General features: G+C 50.9%; 1 protein-coding gene across 3 annotated transcripts in view; it reads left to right on the top strand.

The window, feature by feature from the left end:
• LOC133355806 (hepatocyte nuclear factor 4-gamma-like) overlaps window positions 1-22,139 on the top strand; it is a 73,571-nt gene extending 51,432 nt beyond the window's left edge. For all 3 annotated transcript variants that reach the window (XM_061573190.1, XM_061573189.1, XM_061573188.1), the window contains exons 5-11: window positions 5,275-5,439; window positions 5,996-6,083; window positions 7,597-7,749; window positions 10,881-10,936; window positions 11,249-11,429; window positions 14,340-14,600; window positions 15,446-22,139. In XM_061573190.1, coding sequence (XP_061429174.1) covers window positions 5,275-5,439; window positions 5,996-6,083; window positions 7,597-7,749; window positions 10,881-10,936; window positions 11,249-11,429; window positions 14,340-14,600; window positions 15,446-15,603 — 1,062 coding nt within the window. In that variant the 3' untranslated portion in view covers window positions 15,604-22,139. The remainder of the gene's footprint in view (window positions 1-5,274; window positions 5,440-5,995; window positions 6,084-7,596; window positions 7,750-10,880; window positions 10,937-11,248; window positions 11,430-14,339; window positions 14,601-15,445) is intronic.
• The last annotated feature ends 1,452 nt before the right edge of the window (window positions 22,140-23,591 follow it).

Here is a 23,591-nt window from a genome sequence, read left to right as displayed (position 1 = left end):
GACACCTTCACTCTAACATGGCACCCTCACTCTAACATGGCGCCCTCACTCTAACATGGCGCTCTCACTCTAACATGGCACCCTCACTCTAACATGGCGCTCTCACTCTAACATGGCGCTCTCACTCTAACATGGCGCTCTCACTCTAACATGGCGCTCTCACTCTAACATGGCACCCTCACTCTAACATGGCACCCTCACTCTAACATGGCACCCTCACTCTAACATGGCGCCCTCACTCTAACATGGCGCCCTCACTCTAACATGGCGCCCTCACTCTAACATGGCGCTCTCACTCTAACATGGCGCTCTCACTCTAACATGGCACCCTCACTCTAACATGGCACCCTCACTCTAACATGGCGCACTCACTCTAACATGGCGCTCTCACTCTAACATGGCGCTCTCACTCTAACATGGCGCTCTCACTCTAACATGGCGCTCTCACTCTAACATGGCGCCCTCACTCTAACATGGCGCCCTCACTCTAACATGGCGCTCTCACTCTAACATGGCGCTCTCACTCTAACATGGCACCCTCACTCTAACATGGCACCCTCACTCTAACATGGCGCCCTCACTCTAACATGGCGCTCTCACTCTAACATGGCGCTCTCACTCTAACATGGCGCTCTCACTCTAACATGGCGCTCTCACTCTAACATGGCACCCTCACTCTAACATGGCACCCTCACTCTAACATGGCACCCTCACTCTAACATGGCGCTCTCACTCTAACATGGCGCTCTCACTCTAACATGGCACCCTCACTCTAACATGGCACCCTCACTCTAACATGACACTCTCACTCTAACATGGCACCTTCACTCTAACATGACACCTTCACTCTAACATGGCACCTTCACTCTAACATGACACCCTCACTCTAACATGACACCCTCACTCTAACATGGCACCCTCACTCTAACATGGCACCCTCACTCTAACATGGCACCCTCACTCTAACATGGCACCCTCACTCTAACATGGCGCCCTCACTCTAACATGGCGCTCTCACTCTAACATGGCGCTCTCACTCTAACATGGCGCTCTCACTCTAACATGGCACCCTCACTCTAACATGGCACCCTCACTCTAACATGGCACCCTCACTCTAACATGACACTCTCACTCTAACATGGCGCCTTCACTCTAACATGACACCTTCACTCTAACATGGCACCTTCACTCTAACATGACACCCTCACTCTAACATGGCACCCTCACTCTAACATGGCACCCTCACTCTAACATGGCACCTTCACTCTAACATGGCACCCTCACTCTAACATGGCACCTTCACTCTAACATGACACACTCACTCTAACATGACACACTCACTCTAACATGACACTCTCACTCTAACATGGCACCCTCACTCTAACATGGCACCCTCACTCTAACATGGCACCCTCACTCTAACATGGCACCTTCACTCTAACATGGCACCCTCACTCTAACATGGCACCCTCACTCTAACATGGCACCCTCACTCTAACATGGCACTCTCACTCTAACATGACACCCTCACTCTAACATGGCACCTTCACTCTAACATGACACCCTCACTCTAACATGACACCCTCACTCTAACATGACACCCTCACTCTAACATGACACCCTCACTCTAACATGACACCCTCACTCTAACATGACACCCTCACTCTAACATGACACCCTCACTCTAACATGACACCCTCACTCTAACATGACACCCTCACTCTAACATGACACCCTCACTCTAACATGGCACCCTCACTCTAACATGGCACCCTCACACTAACATGACACCCTCACTCTAACATGACACCCTCATTCTAACATGACACCCTCACTCTAACATGACACCCTCTCTCTAACATGGCACCCTCACTCTAACATGGCACCTTCACTCTAACATGGCACCCTCAATCTAACATGGTACCCTCACTCTAACATGGCACCTTCACTCTAACATGGCACACTCACTCTAACATGGCACCCTCACTCTAACATGGCACCTTCACTCTAACATGACACCCTCACTCTAACATGGCACCTTCACTCTAACATGGCACCTTCACTCTAACATGGCACCCTCACTCTAACATGGCACCTTCACTCTAACATGGCACCTTCACTCTAACATGGCACCCTCACTCTAACATGGCGCTCTCACTCTAACATGGCACCCTCACTCTAACATGGCACCCTCACTCTAACATGGCACCCTCACTCTAACATGACACTCTCACTCTAACATGGCGCCTTCACTCTAACATGACACCTTCACTCTAACATGGCACCTTCACTCTAACATGACACCCTCACTCTAACATGGCACCCTCACTCTAACATGGCACCCTCACTCTAACATGGCACCTTCACTCTAACATGGCACCCTCACTCTAACATGGCACCTTCACTCTAACATGACACACTCACTCTAACATGACACACTCACTCTAACATGACACTCTCACTCTAACATGGCACCCTCACTCTAACATGGCACCCTCACTCTAACATGGCACCCTCACTCTAACATGGCACCTTCACTCTAACATGGCACCCTCACTCTAACATGGCACCCTCACTCTAACATGGCACCCTCACTCTAACATGGCACCCTCACTCTAACATGACACCCTCACTCTAACATGGCACCTTCACTCTAACATGACACCCTCACTCTAACATGACACCCTCACTCTAACATGACACCCTCACTCTAACATGACACCCTCACTCTAACATGACACCCTCACTCTAACATGACACCCTCACTCTAACATGACACCCTCACTCTAACATGACACCCTCACTCTAACATGACACCCTCACTCTAACATGGCACCCTCACTCTAACATGGCACCCTCACACTAACATGACACCCTCACTCTAACATGACACCCTCATTCTAACATGACACCCTCACTCTAACATGACACCCTCTCTCTAACATGGCACCCTCACTCTAACATGGCACCTTCACTCTAACATGGCACCCTCAATCTAACATGGTACCCTCACTCTAACATGGCACCTTCACTCTAACATGGCACACTCACTCTAACATGGCACCCTCACTCTAACATGGCACCTTCACTCTAACATGACACCCTCACTCTAACATGGCACCTTCACTCTAACATGGCACCTTCACTCTAACATGGCACCCTCACTCTAACATGGCACCTTCACTCTAACATGACACCTTCACTCTAACATGGCACCCTCACTCTAACATGGCACCCTCACTCTAACATGGCACCCTCACTCTAACATGACACCCTCACTCTAACATGGCACCCTCACTCTAACATGGCACCTTCACTCTAACATGGCACCCTCACTCTAACATGGCACCCTCACTCTAACATGACACCCTCACTCTAACATGGCACCTTCACTCTAACATGGCACCCTCACACTAACATGACACCTTCACTCTAACATGGCACCCTCACTCTAACATGGCACCCTCACTCTAACATGGCAACTTCACTCTAACATGGCACCCTCACTCTAACATGGCACACTCACTCTAACATGACACCTTCACACTAACATGACACCCTCACTCTAACATGGCACCCTCACTCTAACATGGCACCTTCACTCTAACATGGCACCCTCACTCTAACATGGCACACTCACTCTAACATGACACCTTCACTCTAACATGGCACCCTCACTCTAACATGGCACCCTCACTCTAACATGGCACCCTCACTCTAACATGGCACCCTCACTCTAACATGGCACATTCACTCTAACATGGCACCTTCACTCTAACATGACACACTCACTCTAACATGACACCCTCACACTAACATGGCACCTTCACTCTAACATGGCACCCTCACTCTAACATGGCACCCTCACTCTAACATGGCACCCTCACTCTAACATGGCACCTTCACTCTAACATGGCGCTCTCACTCTAACATGGCACCTTCACTCTAACATCGCACCTTCACTCTAACATGGCACCTTCACTCTAACATGGCACCCTCACACTAACATGACACCTTCACTCTAACATGGCACCCTCACTCTAACATGGCACCCTCACTCTAACATGGCACCCTCACTCTAACATGGCACCCTCACTCTAACATGGCACCCTCACTCTAACATGGCACCCTCACTCTAACATGGCACCCTCACTCTAACATGGCCCCCTCACTCTAACATGACACCTTCACTCTAACATGGCACCCTCACTCTAACATGGCACCCTCACTCTAACATGACACCCTCACTCTAACATGGCACCTTCACTCTAACATGGCGCCCTCACTCTAACATGACACCTTCACTCTAACATGGCACCTTCACTCTAACATGGCACCCTCACTCTAACATGACACCCTCACTCTAACATGGCACCCTCACTCTAACATGACACCCTCCCTCTAACATGACACCCTCACTCTAACATGGCACCCTCACTCTAACATGGCACCCTCACTCTAACATGGCACCATCACTCTAACATGACACACTCACTCTAACATGGCACCCTCACTCTAACATGACACCCTCACTCTAACATGGCACACTCACTCTAACATGGTACCCTCACTCTAACATGGCACCCTCACTCTAACATGGCACCCTCACTCTAACATGGCACACTCACTCTAACATGGTACCCTCACTCTAACATGGCACCCTCACTCTAACATGGCACCCTCACTCTAACATGGGGTCCTCACTCAAGCGTGGCACTCTCGGTCTTTACGATGACGCTCTCACCCTCACTGATGTGCCGACTTCACCTTCACGAGCACGTGCCCCTAAAGTCCGTTCGGGCGATACGGTAAAATACAGGTTCGAATTTAAAGTTCTTGTATTGGCCTTCAGCGCCATGACAGGGCGTTAGTGGCTCCATTATATCTCGGAGATGTGCTGAAACCGTACTCTGCCCCTGTCCGGCAACTTTGATCCACCAAATCCGGGCACCCCGAGTATACTGAGGACAAATCTGCATGCAATGGGTGGTGATAGAGCTTTCAGGAGTCAGGGCGTTTCGCTTGTGGGATGTTTTGCCCCAGTCCGTCAGGGACGCTCCGTCAGTCGAGCTTTTGAAGGCTCGCCTGAAAACACATTTATTTTCTCCTGCATATCCGTCTGTGCGGGGTTGTCTTACTCACTGTTGTAATGTTAAGGCTTTTTTGTTGTCAAGCGCCGTGGGGCCTTGCGCGAACAGCACTATTTAAAACCGAGTTTGACTCACTTCACCTCACACGGGGGGGGGGGGGTGTTCTTTGTCTCTGTGCGCATAGATCACGGGGGCCAGGGAAGTGGGGGGCTCGGGGGACGGCGGGGGGCCCGTGCGCAAGCTGGCCGGGGTGCAGGACGTGTGCGAGTCGATGAAGCAGCAGCTGCTGGTGCTGGTCGAGTGGGCCAAGTACATCCCGGCCTTCTGCGACCTGCCCCTAGACGACCAGGCACGGCGACTCGCACTCCTCATCTATCACGTGACCCACCCTCCTCACCAATCAAGTTACTTGCCGACTTCACCAATTAAGTCACTCACCCACCTAACCAATCACGCGACTCACCCTCCTCACCAATCAAGTGACACGTTGTCTTCACCAATTAGGTGACTCGCCCATCTCACCAATCACGTGACTCTCCCACCTCACCAATCACGTGACACGCCCTCCTCACCAATCAAGTGACTCGTTGTCTTCACCAATCAAGTGACACGTTGTCTTCACCAATCACGTGACTCTCCCACCTCACCAATCACGTGACACGCCCTCCTCACCAATCAAGTGACACGTTGTCTTCACCAATCAAGTGACACGTTGTCTTCACCAATCACGTGACTCTCCCACCTCACCAATCACGTGACACGCCCTCCTCACCAATCACGTGTCTTGCCCTCACCAATCGTGCAACTCGCCCATCTCGCCAAGCAAGTGACTCATCCCTCACGTGTCCTGCTCACCGCTCACCCCTCGTGTGCCCCCCTCACCCTTCGCGTGCCCCCCTCACCAGGTGTCTCTGCTGAGAGCTCACGCTGGCGAGCACCTCCTTCTTGGGGTCTCCAAGCGCTCCCTGCCCTACAAGGAGCTGCTGCTGCTCGGTGAGCACCACACTCACACGGACAAAGGTGCCCCGTATAGTCTTCAACACACCGTTGGGGCGAGCGCTGGTCCTGAGCACCTATGAAGGCCGGCACGGCGCACGAGGGGGTGAGTGGCCAGCACCACGCCCAGTGGCGATGCTCATTTGAGGCCGAGTCGGCCTAGGGGAGGCCCAGGACCGCTTCAGATAAATCACTCACCGATGTTTGGATGGAAAGTGAGTGGGAGTCAAACTCGGGCCATTCGGTTCGCAGTGCGGCGTGCTAACCACTGCACCGCCGCTCTTCACAACTGCTGAGAAGTGTCGATCCCGTTGCCGTGCGTTCACTGGCGAGGCCGTTGCCATGGTTTCACTGGTGAGGCCGTTGCCATGCGTTCACTGGCGATCCCGTTGCCATGGTTTCACTGGTGAGGCCGTTGCCATGGGTTCACTGGCGAGGCCGTTGCCATGGGTTCACTGGTGAGGCCGTTGCCATGGGTTCACTGGTGAGGCCGTTGCCATGGGTTCACTGGCGATCCCGTTGCCATGGGTTCACTGGCGATCCCGTTGCCATGGGTTCACTGGCGATCCCGTTGCCATGGGTTCACTGGTGAGGCCGTTGCCATGGGTTCACTGGCGATCCCGTTGCCATGGGTTCACTGGCGATCCCGTTGCCATGGGTTCACTGGCGATCCCGTTGCCATGGGTTCACTGGCGATCCCGTTGCCATGGGTTCACTGGCGAGGCCGTTGCCATGGGTTCACTGGCGATCCCGTTGCCATGGGTTCACTGGCGATCCCGTTGCCATGGGTTTACTGGCGATCCCGTTGCCATGGGTTCACTGGCGATCCCGTTGCCATGGGTTCACTGGTGAGGCCGTTGCCATGGGTTCACTGGCGATCCCGTTGCCATGGGTTCACTGGCGATCCCGTTGCCATGGGTTCACTGGCGATCCCGTTGCCATGGGTTCACTGGCGATCCCGTTGCCATGGGTTCACTGGCGAGGCCGTTGCCATGGGTTCACTGGCGATCCCGTTGCCATGGGTTCACTGGCGATCCCGTTGCCATGGGTTCACTGGCGATCCCGTTGCCATGGGTTCACTGGCGATCCCGTTGCCATGGGTTCACTGGTGAGGCCGTTGCCATGGGTTCACTGGCGAGGCCGTTGCCATGGGTTCACTGGCGATCCCGTTGCCATGGGTTCACTGGTGAGGCCGTTGCCATGGGTTCACTGGTGAGGCCGTTGCCATGGGTTCACTGGTGAGGCCGTTGCCATGGGTTCACTGGTGATCCCGTTGCTATGGGTTCACTGGCGATCCTGTTGTCATGGGTTCACCGGCGATCCCATTGCCATGGGTTCACTGGCGATCCCGTTGTCATGGGTTCACTGGCGATCCCGTTGTCATGGGTTCACTGGCGATCCCATTGCCATGGGTTCACCGGCGTGGCCATTGCTATGGGTTCACCGGCAAGCCGTTGCCATGCGTTCGCCTTACTGGGCCGCTGCGGCGTTCCCCGGCGTCTCGCCGCAGGCTCCGAGTCGGTGATTCCCAGGAACTGCCCCGAGCAGGAGCTGTGCCGCGTCTCGAACCGCGTTCTGGACGAGCTCGTGCGACCTTTCCGTGACCTCCAACTCGACGACGCGGAGTTCGCGTGCCTCAAGGCCATCGTCTTCTTTGACCCAGGTGAGAAACAAAATACTCCTGGAGCCCCGCGTGTGAACTCTGTGACAATCTTAATTTTGGAGCTTTCGTGACTGCAGGAATTATTCTTTGGTTCTTTCGGTAAAGTGACGTATAAAGATAAAATAATAAATTAAATAATAGCATACTACGACGTTTCGATTGCAACACAAGCAATCGTCATCAGGTATAAATGAAATAGAAAACACAAATCTAGTATACTTATAAATGTAATGTAATACAACAGAGAGTCGGATAACATAACAGTCAACGCCCTACCTATACACTACTACACACTACACTATACACTACAATACACTACGCATTGTTGACTGCATACCAGGAGGTATGCAGTCAACAATGCTTGACTCAGGGAGGAGGACGCCCCTGCCATGCATAGTCCCATGGGATGTTGGCTACCAACAACAAGGCAACTCCTATGACTAATTGGGAATGGGACGCAAGCGTAGGATTGATCACCCTGTCGCTGGCCGCCTTTGGGGAGGGTGTATAGTATGAAAGGCCGAAACACCCTAGGAACCAAAGGGTCACTACTGACGATGCGCTCCCCAAATTTCACCAGGCTCACTGTTCATGAACTCTTGGAAGTGCTTGCACAAAGGATAGTAACATCTCATCCTGTGTTCTTTGGAATCTACAACAGAGAGTCTGATAACATAACAGTCAACGCCCTACCTATACACTACTACACACCACACTACACACTACAATACACTACTACACTATACACTATTACAACAGAGAGTCTGATAACATAACAGTCAACGCCCTACCTATACACTACTACACACTACACTATACACTACAATACACTACTACACTATACACTACTACAACAGAGAGTCTGATAACATAACAGTCAACGCCCTACCTGCTTGATTACGTTCTTCCTGAGAATGCTAAATTTGCAAGAGAGAGAGAGAGATAAAACACAGAACCAGAGACACAGAGACAGACACATAAGCAGAGACAGATATCACAGAGATACATAGAGAGAGGGTCATAGAGTTATCCTTTGGTTCTTTCGGTAAAGTCACGTATAAAGATAAAATAATAAATTAAATAATAGCATACTACGACGTTTCGATTGCAACACAAGCAATCATCATCAGGTATAAAAGAAATAGCAACAAAAATCTAACCAGAAAACTATAGACAGACATATAAGCAGACAGACATCATAAAGATACACAGAGAGAGAACACGTATCGGCACAAAGAGAGAGGTCGTCTCTGTGACGAGGCCTTACATATAGAGAGGGGGCGGGGGCGGAGAGAGGGAGGGGGCAGAGACATGCTAATTTTTTCTCTGTCCCCTCCCTCTCTCCGCCCCCGCCCCCTCTCTATATTTAAGGCCCCGTCACAGAGACGACCTCTCTCTTTGTGCCGATACGTGTTCTCTCTCTCTCTGTGTATCTTTATGATGTCTGTCTGCTTATATGTCTGTCTATAGTTTTCTGGTGAGATTTTTGTTGCTATTTCTTTTATACCTGATGATGATTGCTTGTGTTGCAATCGAAACGTCGTAGTATGCTATTATTTAATTTATTATTTTATCTTTATACGTGACTTTACCGAAAGAACCAAAGAATAACTGTATGACACTCTCTCTACGTATCTCTGTGATATCTGTCTCTACTTATATGTCTGTCTATATGTCTCTGGTTCTGTGTTTTATCTCTCTCTCAAATTTAGCATTCTCAGGAAGAACGTAATCAAGCAGGTAGGGCGTTGACTGTTATGTTATCAGACTCTCTGTTGTAGTAGTGTATAGTGTAGTAGTGTATTGTAGTGTATAGTGTAGTGTGTAGTAGTGTATAGGTAGGGTGTTGACTGTTATGTTATCAGACTCTCTGTTGTAGTAGTGTATAGTGTAGTAGTGTATTGTAGTGTATAGTGTAGTGTGTAGTAGTGTATAGGTAGGGTGTTGACTGTTATGTTATCCGACTCTCTGTTGTATTACATTACATTTATAAGTATACTAGATTTGTGTTTTCTATTTCATTTATACCTGATGACGATTGCTTGTGTTGCAATCGAAACGTCGTATGCTAGTATCTAATTTATTATTTATCTTTATACGTCACTTTACCGAAATAACCAAAGAGTCATTCCTGCAGTCACGAAAGCTCCAAATTGAGTTTCTATGACACTCGCCAACCTCTCATCTCTCGCTGGCTACTCCCCTCCGCGCACTCTTGGCTACGGCAGCCGTGGCTTTCTGTGGGAGCTCCCAGTCGACCTTCGCTCAAAGGGAGGCTGCTGATTCTTCTCTGGTGACCCCTATAGCAGAGGTCGCAAACGGGTTTTGATTCCTTACCCGTACCCGGCCGCACCAGGGTCACAAACGGGTACCCGTACCCGATACCCGGCCGGGTACGGGTAGCCGGGTATCGGGTCGGGTGCGGGTATCGGGTACCCGATTGTGACCTCTGGGATGAAGCCATGTTGCAGGCGTGGGTGGGTTGATTCTAGGAACTTGAATTGTGAGAAGAGACAAGACGTTGGGAAATGAGTGACAAACGGTGACTCACCGCCTACCCGTACCCGGCCGCACCAGAGTTGCAAACGGCTACCCGTACCCGGCCGGGTACGGGTAGCCGGGTATCGGGTAGGGTACGGGTATCGGGTACCCGATTGTGACCTCTGCCCTATAGTCTGGAACTACCCCCACCCACCCACCACCACCACCACCCCCCACCACCACCCCAGCCGTCTCCTTGCTCCCTGTTCAAATCCAGGCTCAAGACCTCCATCTGCACCTTCACTCTTCATGTAAAATACACCCAGTGCTACCCACACACCTGTAAACAACAACAACAACCGGCGATGTCACGGCAGAGCCCTCGTGCCAGGCTAGGTCCAGCTTGAGGTTATCACGTGGCGTGTGGAAGACTCGCTGCAGGCAGGGGGTCATGGGGCACACACAGGCGCCATGGGTCGACCGACCGAGACGTCTGGCAGATGCACCACCCGGTGGTACGTGTGGTCAGTGGTGAGGCTGTGGATGAGTGTGGGTGGTGAGGCTGTGGGTCAGTGTGGGGGTGGTGAGGCTGTGGCCGAGTGGGGGTGGTGAGCGCTCACCCGGTGTGCGTGACCTCGCTGTTGTTGCAGATGCGAAGGGATTGAGCGACGCTGCTCGAATCAAAGCGATGCGCTTCCACGTGCAGGTGAGTGGCGTGCGCGAGGGTGAGCGACGGTAGCTGAGGGTGAGTGACTGGTGAGAGACCAGAGAGTGAGTGACCGGTGATTGAGTGACTGGTGACTTGGTGAGACGGGACATTGACCCATGAGTGACTCGTGCTCGCTCACCCCAGGTGCTGCTGGACTACATGACTAATCCATGTGCGTGCTCACCCACTCACTCGCTCACCCACTCACCCACTCGCTCACCCCAGGTGCTGCTGGAGGACTACGTGCCTAATCCATGTGGGTGCTCACCCACTTACTCGCTCACCCGCTCGCCCGCTCGCTCACCCCAGGTGCTGCTGGAGGACTACGTGACCGACCGCCAGTACGAGAGCCGCGGACGATTCGGCGAGCTGCTGCTGCTGCTGCCGGCGCTGCAGAGCATCACGTGGCAGCTCGTCGAGCAGGTCCACCTCCTCCGCCTCTTCGGCGTCGCCAAGGTGGACAACCTTCTGCAGGAGATGCTGCTCGGAGGTACGGCGGAGGGGCGGGAGGTTTCAGTCCGTCATCCTCCACGTCTCGCGAGGTGGCGTTATGAAGGGGCGAGAAATGCGGCAGAAGCTGGCGCGCAGCGGTGGCTCGGAGATGTTAACTCCCTCGCCTAGTATGCGGGAGGTCGTGGGTTCCATCTTGAGCCTGGCGCCTGTATTTTTAGAGTTTGCGGTGTCTCTCCCGCCGTGCTCGCGTGGATTTGTCTCCGGGTGCTCCGGTTTTCCGAATCAACATCACGCGTTTTGAGCACGTGGCTGCTGTTCTCAATGTCCATACGATGATGATGATGAGCCACTTTCGTTGAGCTATATAGCAGCTCAGCGGGGCCTTACCTGCTAAAATAAAACGACATCGTTTTAATTGCTTCCCTCTCGCGGGCTTTAACCCGTTGCGCTTTTGCGGCTTTCGCGCCAGCGTTTGATTGAGGCCACACGGCTCGCCGAACGCGCCTCCCCGCCCCGCCGGATGGGAACGGCGGTCAAGAATAATAGCGACGGAGCGGCAGCCGGGCAATGGTCCGTGTCCGACGGGAGGTCGTCCACGCAGGCGGGAGATGGAGCGGTGGAATTGGTTAATTTGCTGCGGTTTGGAGCAGCGGTCGGTAAATGGCGGCTTTGAGGCCGGCTGCAAGTGGCTCTTTGGCTGCCCCCTTGCGGGCAGCCGCTTAAAAAAAAATCAACAAAAAATATTTTAAATCTAAAACGTAATTTCACCTAAGGGTAATGGGCAATCTTCTTGGTTCTTTCGGTAAAGTCACGCAGAAGGGAAATAATAAAAAAAATTAAACATAATAAAATCATTCTCACGACGGCTGCTTGCGTTGTGGCCGAAACGTCGTGAGAATTGTATTTTATACTGGTAGGAACGAAGTGGACCAGACCACCAATAGATTAATGTGTCCGTCCGTCCGTCCGTGTATCAACATCGCCCCCTACTGCAAACACTTGGCATGACTCTACAAAAACCTTTAGACTCAGTGACGCTATCCTGGTAGCAACATCGCCCCCTACTGCAAACACTTGGCATGACCCTACAAAAACCTTTAGACTCAGTGACGCTATCCTGGCTGAACAAGTGTAACATTCCCTTAAAATTCCCTCAGATAGCTTTTAATTTAAACATTTAAATTAATGAGGCTTTCCTGGCTAAACACGTGTAACATTCCCTTATAATTCCCTGAGATAGCTCTTAATTTAAACTTTGAAATTAAATAAAAAACTCACAGCGACCTAATAATTCCCTGAGATAGCTTTTAATGAAAACTTTCAAATTAAATAAAAAAAACTCACAGCGCCCTAAAGCCTACAGCTAGGCCTAAAGCCTAGAACTAGGCCTGAAACTCTCCCTTCGTATCGTACCCCCGCGTGTGTGAAAGGGAGTTATGTTTAACAATGTTACATTCCCTCATGTTTTTAAATATAAACATTTAAATTTAAAGCTTTTACAATAATCATTAAAACATTTAAATTAAAAATTAACTCACAGCGCCCTAAAGCCTACAGCTAGGCCTAAAACCTAGAACTAGGCCTCAATCTCTCCCTTCGTATCGTCCGATTAGGTGTAGCAACATCGCCCCCTACTGCAAACACTTGGCAGGACCCTACAAAAACCTTTTGACTCAGTGGGGCTTTCCTGGCTTAACAAGTGTAATAATACATTATGTTTACATTCTTTGGTTATTCGTTCCTACCAGCCCACCCCGCAGGGTCCTGTTTATGTTTTATTTTTATTATTTTATTACTTCCCTTCTGCGTGACTTTACCGAAAGAACCAAGAAGATGAATCCCTGCAGTCACGAAAGCTTTCAATCGAAATGTAATCGGCAATGTATTAAATACAACAGGGAATGGGAGTGTCACTATTTGATGTTTTCGCGACAACACAATGAACTACAGTCAAGCTGTGTGAGTGTTAACGAATAACTGAAAAACGAAATAGACGCCGTTTATTCCATCACCTATTTTGTTGATTGTAGTCAGAATTTTTTTCTCGTCGGCTGTATACCCGCTTGGTGTGTTTGTGTGTACAAGTTGCTGTAGCGTGTGACGCGGCTCTCAAACTATTTTGTCTATTCAAGTCAGAATGCGTGGTGTTGTCATTGGCTGTGTGCCCGCTTGCTGTGTTTGTGTGTACAAGTTGCTGTAGCGTGTGACGCGGCTCTCAAACTATTTTGTCTATTCAAGTCAGAATGCGTGGTGTTGTCATTGGCTGTGTGCCCGCTTGCTGTGTTTGTGTGTACAAGTTGCTGTAGCGTGTGACGCGGCTCTCAAACTATTTTGTCTATTCAAGTCAGAATGCGTGGTGTTGTCATTGGCTGTGTGACCGCTTGCTGTGTTTGTGTGTACAAGTAGCTAGCTGCCCGTGCTATTTTGGTCAAAGACCAAGACAAAAAACGGCTCTTCGTCTTCTTCTGCTTTGAGAGGTTGCCGACCCCTGGCCTAGAGTCATGGATAGAGGAGGAAGGGCGGAAGAGGAAGATTGCTGCTCAGGGCGATTCCAAATCCGCTTGAATTTGGCACGGGTTTGGGCTGTGAAGCCGTCGACCTGCTGCGGTTAAATCTCAGTGACGGCCAAACACGAAGTGGCCGAGAGAAATCCTCGGCAGTGCCGGGGAGCGGTGGGCCCAGTGGTTAGCGTGGACCCGGCCGCCAGCTCGCTCGCCGACGCCGCTGGCGAATATCTGAACCGGTCCTGGGCCTTCCCTAGGTCGGCTCAGCCTGAAATGAGTACCTGGTTGCAGTGCGTAGTAGATATCAGCACCGGCGAGGCAAAGCGAGCGTGGTTGCCGGCCACCTCACCGGCTCATGCGCCGTACCGGCGCTCGCTAGCGGCACTTGCCCCAACGGACTGTTCGAGGCTACACGGGGGGCCTTTGTCTTTGTGCGCGCGCAGGAGTGACGGCCGACGCTGCACCCGCCGGCCAGGCGCCCGCTCACCCCGCTCACCCCGCTCACCCCCAGCTCCTGCCCCACCTGCCTCACCTGCCTCACCTGCCCGCTCACCCCCCTCACCAGCAGCAGCAGCAGCCGCCGCCCCCTTCCCGCTCCCCAGACCCCCCGCATCACTTCCTGGGCAACTCTGGCAGTGGGCACCCGGTCATCATCAGCAACCCCATGGCGACGCAGCACACCATGCAGCACACCGCTCACCTGTGTGAGTAGACGCTCACCACCACCACCATGTAGCACACCGCTGTTTGTGTTTGTGTGTCTGTGTGTGTGCACGTTGGTTAGGAACATTTAGGCTGGCCTGCCTACGATCCATCCTGGGTTTAACCAGGCTGGATTGTGTGAGGAGCTCACAAATCCTTGAAAGATCTGGGCAAAGTCCCATCGGTGAGCTCCTCCGGCAGGCAAGGCTGCGCCCTCCAACAACAACGGAGGGATAGAGGAGCGACGCTCACAACAACGAGCGGAGCGCCGGGTGGCTAAAGCACAGCAAGTTGGCACAGTAGGGGGCACAGGTGGTGCATCAGCCAGTCATCTCGGTCATCTCAGTGAGTCGACCCGTGGCACCTGCAGGGTCGGGTCTGCCCCGTGACCTCCTGCCAGCGGGCGTTCGACACTTCACGTGGCCTCAAGGTGCACATGGCCTGGCACAAGCGTCGTGGTGATGTCACCGCCACTTAGTGGCGAATGGCGGTTGTTGTTGTTGTGCGCGTCCGTGGGGAGCAGTAGTGGAGCGGTTAGCGCTGCGCTGCGAATCTGGCGACCCAGGTTCGATTCCCGCTCACGGCCAACACCAGTGACGATTATCTTAACCGGTCCTCGGCCACCCCTAGGTCGACTCAGCCTCAAATGAGTACCTGGTGCAATGTGTAAACAACGCCACTAGGGAGGCAAAGGCGGCCGGGCGTGGTGTTGGCCACCCACCCCCTCGTGTGCCGTGCCGGCCTTCGTAGATGCTCGCTAACAGCGCTTGCCCCAACAGTCTGTTACAGGCTACACGGGGGATCTTTGTCTTTGTGTGCGCGTGTGGTGCGTGTCTCTGCGTCGCAGCCACCCCGGACACGCCGCTCCCGTCTCCTCCCGGGAGCTCCCCCCCTGGGGGTCCCGATCCCTACAAGATGAGGGGGGGGGCCCTGCCCCACGAGGGTCGCCCACCCTCCCCATCCCACACATCCCACACAGTGCTCACCAAGCGGGAGACTCAGTGACTCTGCACAACAGGAGCACACCTGCTGTACACGCCGGCAGTAGCACACCTGTACACACCTGCAGAAACAGTGGCACATCTGTACACACCTGTAATGACACACCTGTAATGACACACCTGTACACAACTGTAATGACACACCTGTACATACCTGTACACGCCTGCAGCACACCTGTACACACCTGCAGGAGCACACCTGTACACACCTGCAGGAGCACACCTGTACACGCCAGCAGTAGCACACCTGTACACGCCTGCAGAAACAGTGGCACACCTGTACACACCTGTAATGACACACCTGTAATGACACACCTGTACATACCTGTGCACACCTGCAGGAGCACGCCTGTACACGCCTGCAAAAACAGTGGCACACCTGTACACACCTGTAATGACACACCTGTAATGACACACCTGTACATACCTGTGCACACCTGCAGGAGCACACCTGTACACACCTGCAGAAACAGTGGCACACCTGTACACACCTGTAATGACACACCTGTACATACCTGTACACGCCTGCAGCACACCTGTACACACCTGCAGGAGCACACCTGTACACACCTGCAGGAGCACACCTGTACACGCCTGCAGTAGCACACTTGTACACACCTGCAGAAACAGTGGCACACCTGTACACACCTGTAATGACACACCTGTACATACCTGTACACACCTGCAGCACACCTGTACACACCTGCAGGAGCACACCTGTACACACCTGCAGGAGCACACCTGTACACGCCTGCAGTAGCACACCTGTACACACCTGCAGAAACAGTGGCACACCTGTACACACCTGTAATGACACACCTGTACATACCTGTACACACCTGCAGCACACCTGTACACACCTGCAGGAGCACACCTGTACACACCTGCAGGAGCACACCTGTACACGCCTGCAGTAGCACACCTGTACACACCTGCAGAAACAGTGGCACACCTGTACACACCTGTAATGACACACCTGTACATACCTGTACACACCTGCAGTAGCAGTGGCACACCAGCTAAACACGCCGGCAGTACCAGTGGCACACCTTAACACACCTGCATGAGTAGTGGCACTCCCGTACACACCTGCAGTAGCAAACCTGCACACACCTATAATAGCACACCTGTACACACCTGTACAACCTGCAGAAGCACACCTGTACACACCTGTAATAGCACACCTGTACTCACCTATACACACCTTCAGGAACAGTGGCACACCTGTACACACCTGCAGTAGCACACCTGTACACACCTGCAGTAGCACACCTGTACACACCTGTACAGGAATCCCCCGCTCTACATAAGGGTTGTGTTCCTGAGAAATGCTACTTAACTCGAAATAACTTAAAAGCGAACTACTCTAAATTCCCATAAACATCTTAAAGTAAGGGGTTGAGTTCCTAACCGACATTTCAGGAATAAAATGCGTGACTAAATGTCGTGAAGTTTATTTAAAAAGAAACCCATCAGGTAGCATAGATTTTAACGAATAAAAAATACAAATAATTCGATAAAACTTACCAGAGATGGTAAAGCAAAGCTTATTGATCGACGACTGTGGAGTTATGCAGACGAAGGCCACGCATTCTCGCAAATATCGACAGCCTTTTCACATGCTTTATAACGACTTGAAACTTCTGATTTATCGTTGAGATTCTTTACCTTTCGCCTTTTCTTGCCAGAAGCGCTAACATAATTTTCCGTGCATTTAGCACTCACCTTTCTAAGGCCTTTGTACTGTAAAAAAAACTCACCGAACGCGACATTTCTACCTAACCACGTGCGCTGCGATCACACAAGATGGCGGTCTGGCAGACAAGGAGGCGGATCACGTGACGGAACGATATTCGGTGGTACGCGAATATTCGCCCAACGTGCGGCATTACATCGCAACATAGTCCGTGTGCGTTCCGAGTTAAAAAAAATGTTGCAAACATTTTTGGCGCAAATATATATTTTTTCGATCCATAATAGAGGTTTTCTTTGGGTTAGGTTGCGTGAATATAAATGTGTCGTTAAACCCGCCACCATCCAACACAGCCAATTAGTAATGTTTGTGATGTAAACAGAACGTGGCCGATTCGTTACTAGTACAGCAACACCGGTGTGTTAGAGAGCAAATCCACAACATTTACATAATATGACTTTGAAACCCCCCGCACACCTCCTACGCATTTCACAAGTAGTACTAATCACATACCTGCATTTCCCATAAATATGCTAAATTCATCTTGATATGCAAATTATTTTGTCAAGGCGCCCTTCCCCCCTTCCAACCCAGCTTAAATTGTCGCTCCAAGCGTGGTGGTGTTTCATTCAGACGCTGTCTCCCCGACAGACCTGTTCTTCACCTGAGGACGGCTGCTTGCGTTGTGGCCGAAACGTCGTGAGAATTATTTATTATGTTTTATTTTTATTATTTTATTACTTCCCTTCTACGTGACTTTACCGAAAGAACCAAGAAGATTTACAATCTAAGTACGACGTTTCGCCGGTAATTACAACCGGCATCATCAGGCGGCAGCCAGACTTGTAGAGAAATCCTCCTGCTTCGTTCCTTAAATAGAGGGATACTAATTGGCTGTGTCGGGTGGTGGCGGGTTTTAACGACACACATGTATATATTTACGCGATCTAACAAAAAAAATTAACCTCTATAATGGATGATATCGGTCGCGAAAGCCTACGTGTTGATATACATTTTTTAAACAACGCATATGCGAAACATTACACTTAAACGGAAATATGTTCCCTTATTAATCGGCAATGTATTTGCAAAACAACGCACGTGGAACCTTATCGCGGGGGATTCTTGTACACACCTACATTTGCTGCGGCACACCTGTACACACCTGCAGCAGTCCACCAGTACACACCTGTGGACAGTAGCCTCACACCTCTACACACCTGCAGCAGTGCACCAGCACACACCTGTGGACAGTAGCCTCACACCTGTACACACCTGCAGCAGTGCACCAGTACACACCTGTGGACAGTAGCCTCACACCTGTACACACCTGCAGCAGTGCACCAGCACACACCTGTGGACAGTAGCCTCACACTTGTACACACCTGCAGCAGTGCACCAGCACACACCTGTGGACAGTAGCCTCACACCTCTACACACCTGCAGCAGTGCACCAGCACACACCTGTGGACAGTAGCCTCACACCTGTACACACCTGCAGCAGTGCACCAGTACACACCTGTGGACAGTAGCCTCACACCTGTACACACCTGCAGCAGTGCACCAGCACACACCTGTGGACAGTAGCCTCACACTTGTACACACCTGCAGCAGTGCACCAGCACACACCTGTGGACAGTAGCCTCACATCTGTACACACCTGCAGCAGTGCACCAGTACACAACTGTGGACGGTAGCCTCACACCTGTACACACCTGCAGCAGTAGACCAGTACACACCTGTGGACAGTAGCCTCACACCTGTACGCGCCTGCAGCAGTGCACCAGTACACACCTGTGGACAGTAGCCTCACATCTGTACACACCTGCAGCAGTGCACCAGTACACACCTGTGGACGGTAGCCTCACACCTGTACGCACCTGCAGCAGTGCACCAGTACACACCTGTGGACAGTAGCCTCACACCTGTACACACAAGGAGTTGCAGCACACCTGTGCAAGACAAAGATAAAGATCCCCCGTGTAGCCTCAACACACTGTTGTGGCAAGTGCTGTCAGCGAGTAGTGCCTACGAAGGACAGCACGGTACACGAGGGGTGGGGGGTGGGGGGCAGCACCACGCCCGACCGCCTTTGTCTCCCCCAGTGGCGATGTTTACGCACCTCACCAGGTACTCATTGAGGCTGAGTCGACTTAGGGGGAGGCCCAGGACCGGTTCAGATAACCGTCACTGGTGTTGGCCGTGAGCGGGAACCGAACTCGGGCAGCCGGGGTCCGTAGCGCGGCGCGCTAACCGCTGCGCCACCGCTCCCCCGTGCACACCTGTGCAACACCTGGCACCTACGCCGCTGATGTGCCCTACAGGTGTGGGAGATCACCTGTACATACCTCACCTGGGGGCATTGGTGGTGCCACGGGGAAGGCTGTGGTGGGTGGGGGCGTGCGCGGTGCGGGGGGGGGGTCTTATACTGGTGTGGGGGGCCATCAACAGAATACGATTGGTGGGGGGGGGGGGCTGTGAGCAGATTGAGTTATTCTCAAATCACCCCGCCACAGGAACGTCAGACGGTCAGAATCCTCATCTCTCGCGGAGAAATCCGACGAGACTTGGAGCTCTCTTTTACCCGCAGGTCGTCCAGGTAAATGCCACCGCTGGCTTTGAACGGGAGCTGACCACCAACAACAACGCCTCAATGTAAGATATCGATTTCTTGACTTGAAGCTTTCGTGACTGCAGGAATAATTCATATTCTTGGGTCTTTCAGTAAAGTCACGTAGATTCTTTGAACATATCTACGTAGATAGGTTCTTTGAACCGAAAGACCCAATATTATTTATCTATTTCTGCTTTGGCTGTCATAGGGGGTAGGGCGTGCAGGGGTGGTGGGGGGTGGGGTTGTTTGTCCATACTTCGCCACTTTTGGTTGGTTAAACTAAAACTCAATCTCGATTTGAAGCATTCGTGACTGCAGGAATCCATATTCTTTGGTTCTTTCGGTAAAGTCACGTAGGTAGAAAAATAAATAATGAATCTCGACGTTTCTATCGCAACACAAGCAATCGTCATCAGGTGCAAAGATACAGCGGTAGGACTGCTGAACAAGAAAGGGCTGCTGCAACAAGAGATTATTCACTGGTCAACACACTTTTTCTGGCATAAGGTATTCCAACGGTTGTAAGGTAACTTTGGGGTGCTGATTCCAAATCTGGCATCAGTTTTTGTCTATCACATCAGGTTTTTGAGATATCAAATATTGCATTTTCAATAAAAACTGCAGAAGAAAAATATTAAATAAATGTGGCTATCTACATAAAATGACATTATAAACACACTATCCTAAAAATACAGCACCATATTTTAACACTAAAGCAGTCACTGACTCGCAACAACTTGCAATCATAAGTGACAGAGTTAATTTCGGGTAAAATCAATGAAAATGGGGTATGCCGATAGCATTAAAATGAGATGTGATAGAGCAAATCTGAGATCAGATTTGGAATCGGCACCCTGAAATAAGTCTAAAACAGCTGCAAAAGTCCAGGCCAGAAAATAATGTGTTTTTGTTGTTGACCAGTGTTATATGTGTAGGTGTGAGGTGGGTGTCACCCAAGGGTCAGTGGGCAGGGTCAGAGATCTTCTTGGTTCTTTCGGTAAAGTCACGTAAAATGTAAACAATAAAATAACAAAAATAAAACATAATAAAACAATTCTCACGACGTTTCGGCCACAACGCAAGCAGCCGTCCTCAGGTGGAGAACAGGTCTGTCGAGAAGACAGAGTCTGAATGAGACGCCCCAGGCTTAGAGCGACTATTTAAGCTGGGTTGGAGGGGCGAAGAGCGCTCAGACAAAATAATTTGCATATGAAGAGGAATTTAGCATATGTATGGGAAATGCAGATATGCGATTAGTACTACTTGTGAAATGCGTAGGAGGTTTGGCGAGCGGTTTACATTCTACGTGACTTTACCGAAAGAACCAAGAAGATGAATCCCTGCAGTCACGAAAGCTTTCAACCGGGGTCAGAGATGTCAATCTCTCCCTTGAACGCAGCTGCTGCGCATGTGTGCGGCGACGGGACACCTTTCCACCTCTGACCCCTCCCACTTACCCTTGGGTGACACCCACCTCACACCTGTAGATATGACCTCTTGTTGCAGAAGCCCTTTCTTGTTCGGCAGTTCTACCGCTGTATCTTTCCACCTCACGACGATTGCTTGTGCTGCGATCGAAGCCTCGTGATTTATGTTTTTGTTTTCTACCTACGTGACTTTACCGAAAGAACCAAAGAGTATGAACTAAGACTAAACCTTTTTATTTTAGCAGGCAAGGCCCACTAAGCTGCTACATAGCTTTTGTTTCTTTCTAGAAGCGACCTGGCCATCACAAATGATAGCTGACACGAAGTGGGCCCATCATCATCATCGTCATCTTTGTCATCATCATCGTCATCATCATCATCGTCATCATCGTCATCATCATCATCATCGTCATCATCATCATCGTCATCATCGTCATCATCATCATCATCATCGTCATCATCATCATCGTCGTCATCATCATCGTCATCATCATCGTCGTCATCATTATCGTCATCGTCGTCATCATCATCATCGTCGTCATCATCATCATCGTCGTCATCATCATCATCATCCGTCATCGTCGTCATCATCATCGTTATCATCATCATCATTGTCGTCATCATCGTCATCATCATCATCGTCGTGCGGACATTCATAGCAGCATCCAACTTCTCGCAAAACGCGTGACGTTGACTCTGAATGTGGAGGGGGGGGAAAACCGGAGAGACCCGGAGACAAAAATCCACGCGACCACGGGGGGAGCGAGAGAGAGAGAGACACGCATCACCACGGACTGCCTCCGATATTCCGGGCAACGACAAGCGCACAGTGCGCTAACCGCTGCGCCACCGCTCCCCCACCCCCTCCTATTCTACACGGATGAGACGAGGTATTCGGTGTTGCTGCTGCTGCACCTAGCCTGGCACAAGCGGGGTTGCTTGATTTGGACGTCAGGGCCGATGCGGTGAGTAGCATCGTCCATCGGAGATGAATCGACAAGAACAGCAGCAGCAGCAGCAGAAACAAAAACAAATCTTAATCTTAGGTAAAGATAATTATTTCGAATTGATTTGTACATACGGAGAAATTTAATATTTTTTTATACATATAGACGGATAAATATTGTTCCGGGTTAATACGTTCCGCCAATTAATTGCAAGATTGCCCCTGAATTTTACTGCGGCTGGGTACAGCTGTGTCCGGGGGGGGGGGGGGGGGGCGAAGTGGGGGGTGGGGAGTGGGGGGCAGGGAACGTTCATGTGTGTGGGGAGGGGACGTGAGGGCTCGTGATTCGGAAGGGCGTTCACGTGTGTGTAGGGAGGGGTTCATGCGTGTGGGTGGGTTTCCATGTGAATTAAAGATCCGTGACACTCGTCCACGTCTGGAGTCTCCGTCGGAATTGTGAACGTGGCGCTGGGCACCCCCCCCCCCCACACACACTCCCCTCCGCCACCTCTCGGATGTCATGCCGGCCGCCTTCGTAGGTGCTGCTTGCCACTCGCTAACAGCACTTGCCCCGACAGTCTGTTCGCGCTGTACGGGGGACCTTTGTCTACGTCGTTCTTTCGTGTCAGAGTTCAGGTGTTCGGGTCAAGCGACTATCGACCTAATCGTGTTCGTCGTTCTTACCACGCACCTCCGATTGGCACGGTTTGGATACGTACGGTGCGAAAGAAGTTGAACGTGCATACGTGCAGACGCTTTCCCCTCCGATATATCACTGGTCAACACACTTTTTTCTGGCATGAGGTATTCCAACGGGTTTAAGGTCATTGTGGGGTGCTGATTCCAAATCTGGCATCGGTTTTCTCTATCACATCAGGTTTTTGAGATATCAAATATTGCATTTTCAATAAAAACTGCAGAAGAAAAAGATTAAATAAATGTGGATATCTACATAAAATGATATTATGAACACACTGTCCTAAAAATACAGCACCATATTTTAACACTAAAGCAGTCACTGACTCGCAACAACTTGCAATCATAAGTGACAGAGTTAATTTCGGGTAAAATCAATGAAATGGAGTATGCCGATAGCATAAAAGTGAGATGTGATAGAGCAAATCTGAGATCAGATTTGGAATCAGCACCCTGAAATTAGTCTAAAACAGCTGCAAAAGTCCACAATTGTTTTTGTTGTTGACCAGTGTATTAGAAAGCCAATGGAACGATGCACTTTTAAATCTCGATTTTAAAACGCATTTCTTTAGAACTGGTCTTTATGTTGAGTTTTCCTTCCCCCGACACCTCCGAT

The sequence above is a fragment of the Lethenteron reissneri genome, chromosome 52 (genome assembly GCF_015708825.2).
Source record: "Lethenteron reissneri isolate LAM-NWPU_2019-01 chromosome 52, ASM1570882v1, whole genome shotgun sequence".
NCBI classification, from domain to species: Eukaryota; Metazoa; Chordata; class Hyperoartia; order Petromyzontiformes; family Petromyzontidae; genus Lethenteron; species Lethenteron reissneri.
The sequence above is the reverse complement of the archived record's forward strand: the minus strand, read 5'-3'. Positions and strand labels throughout refer to the sequence as shown.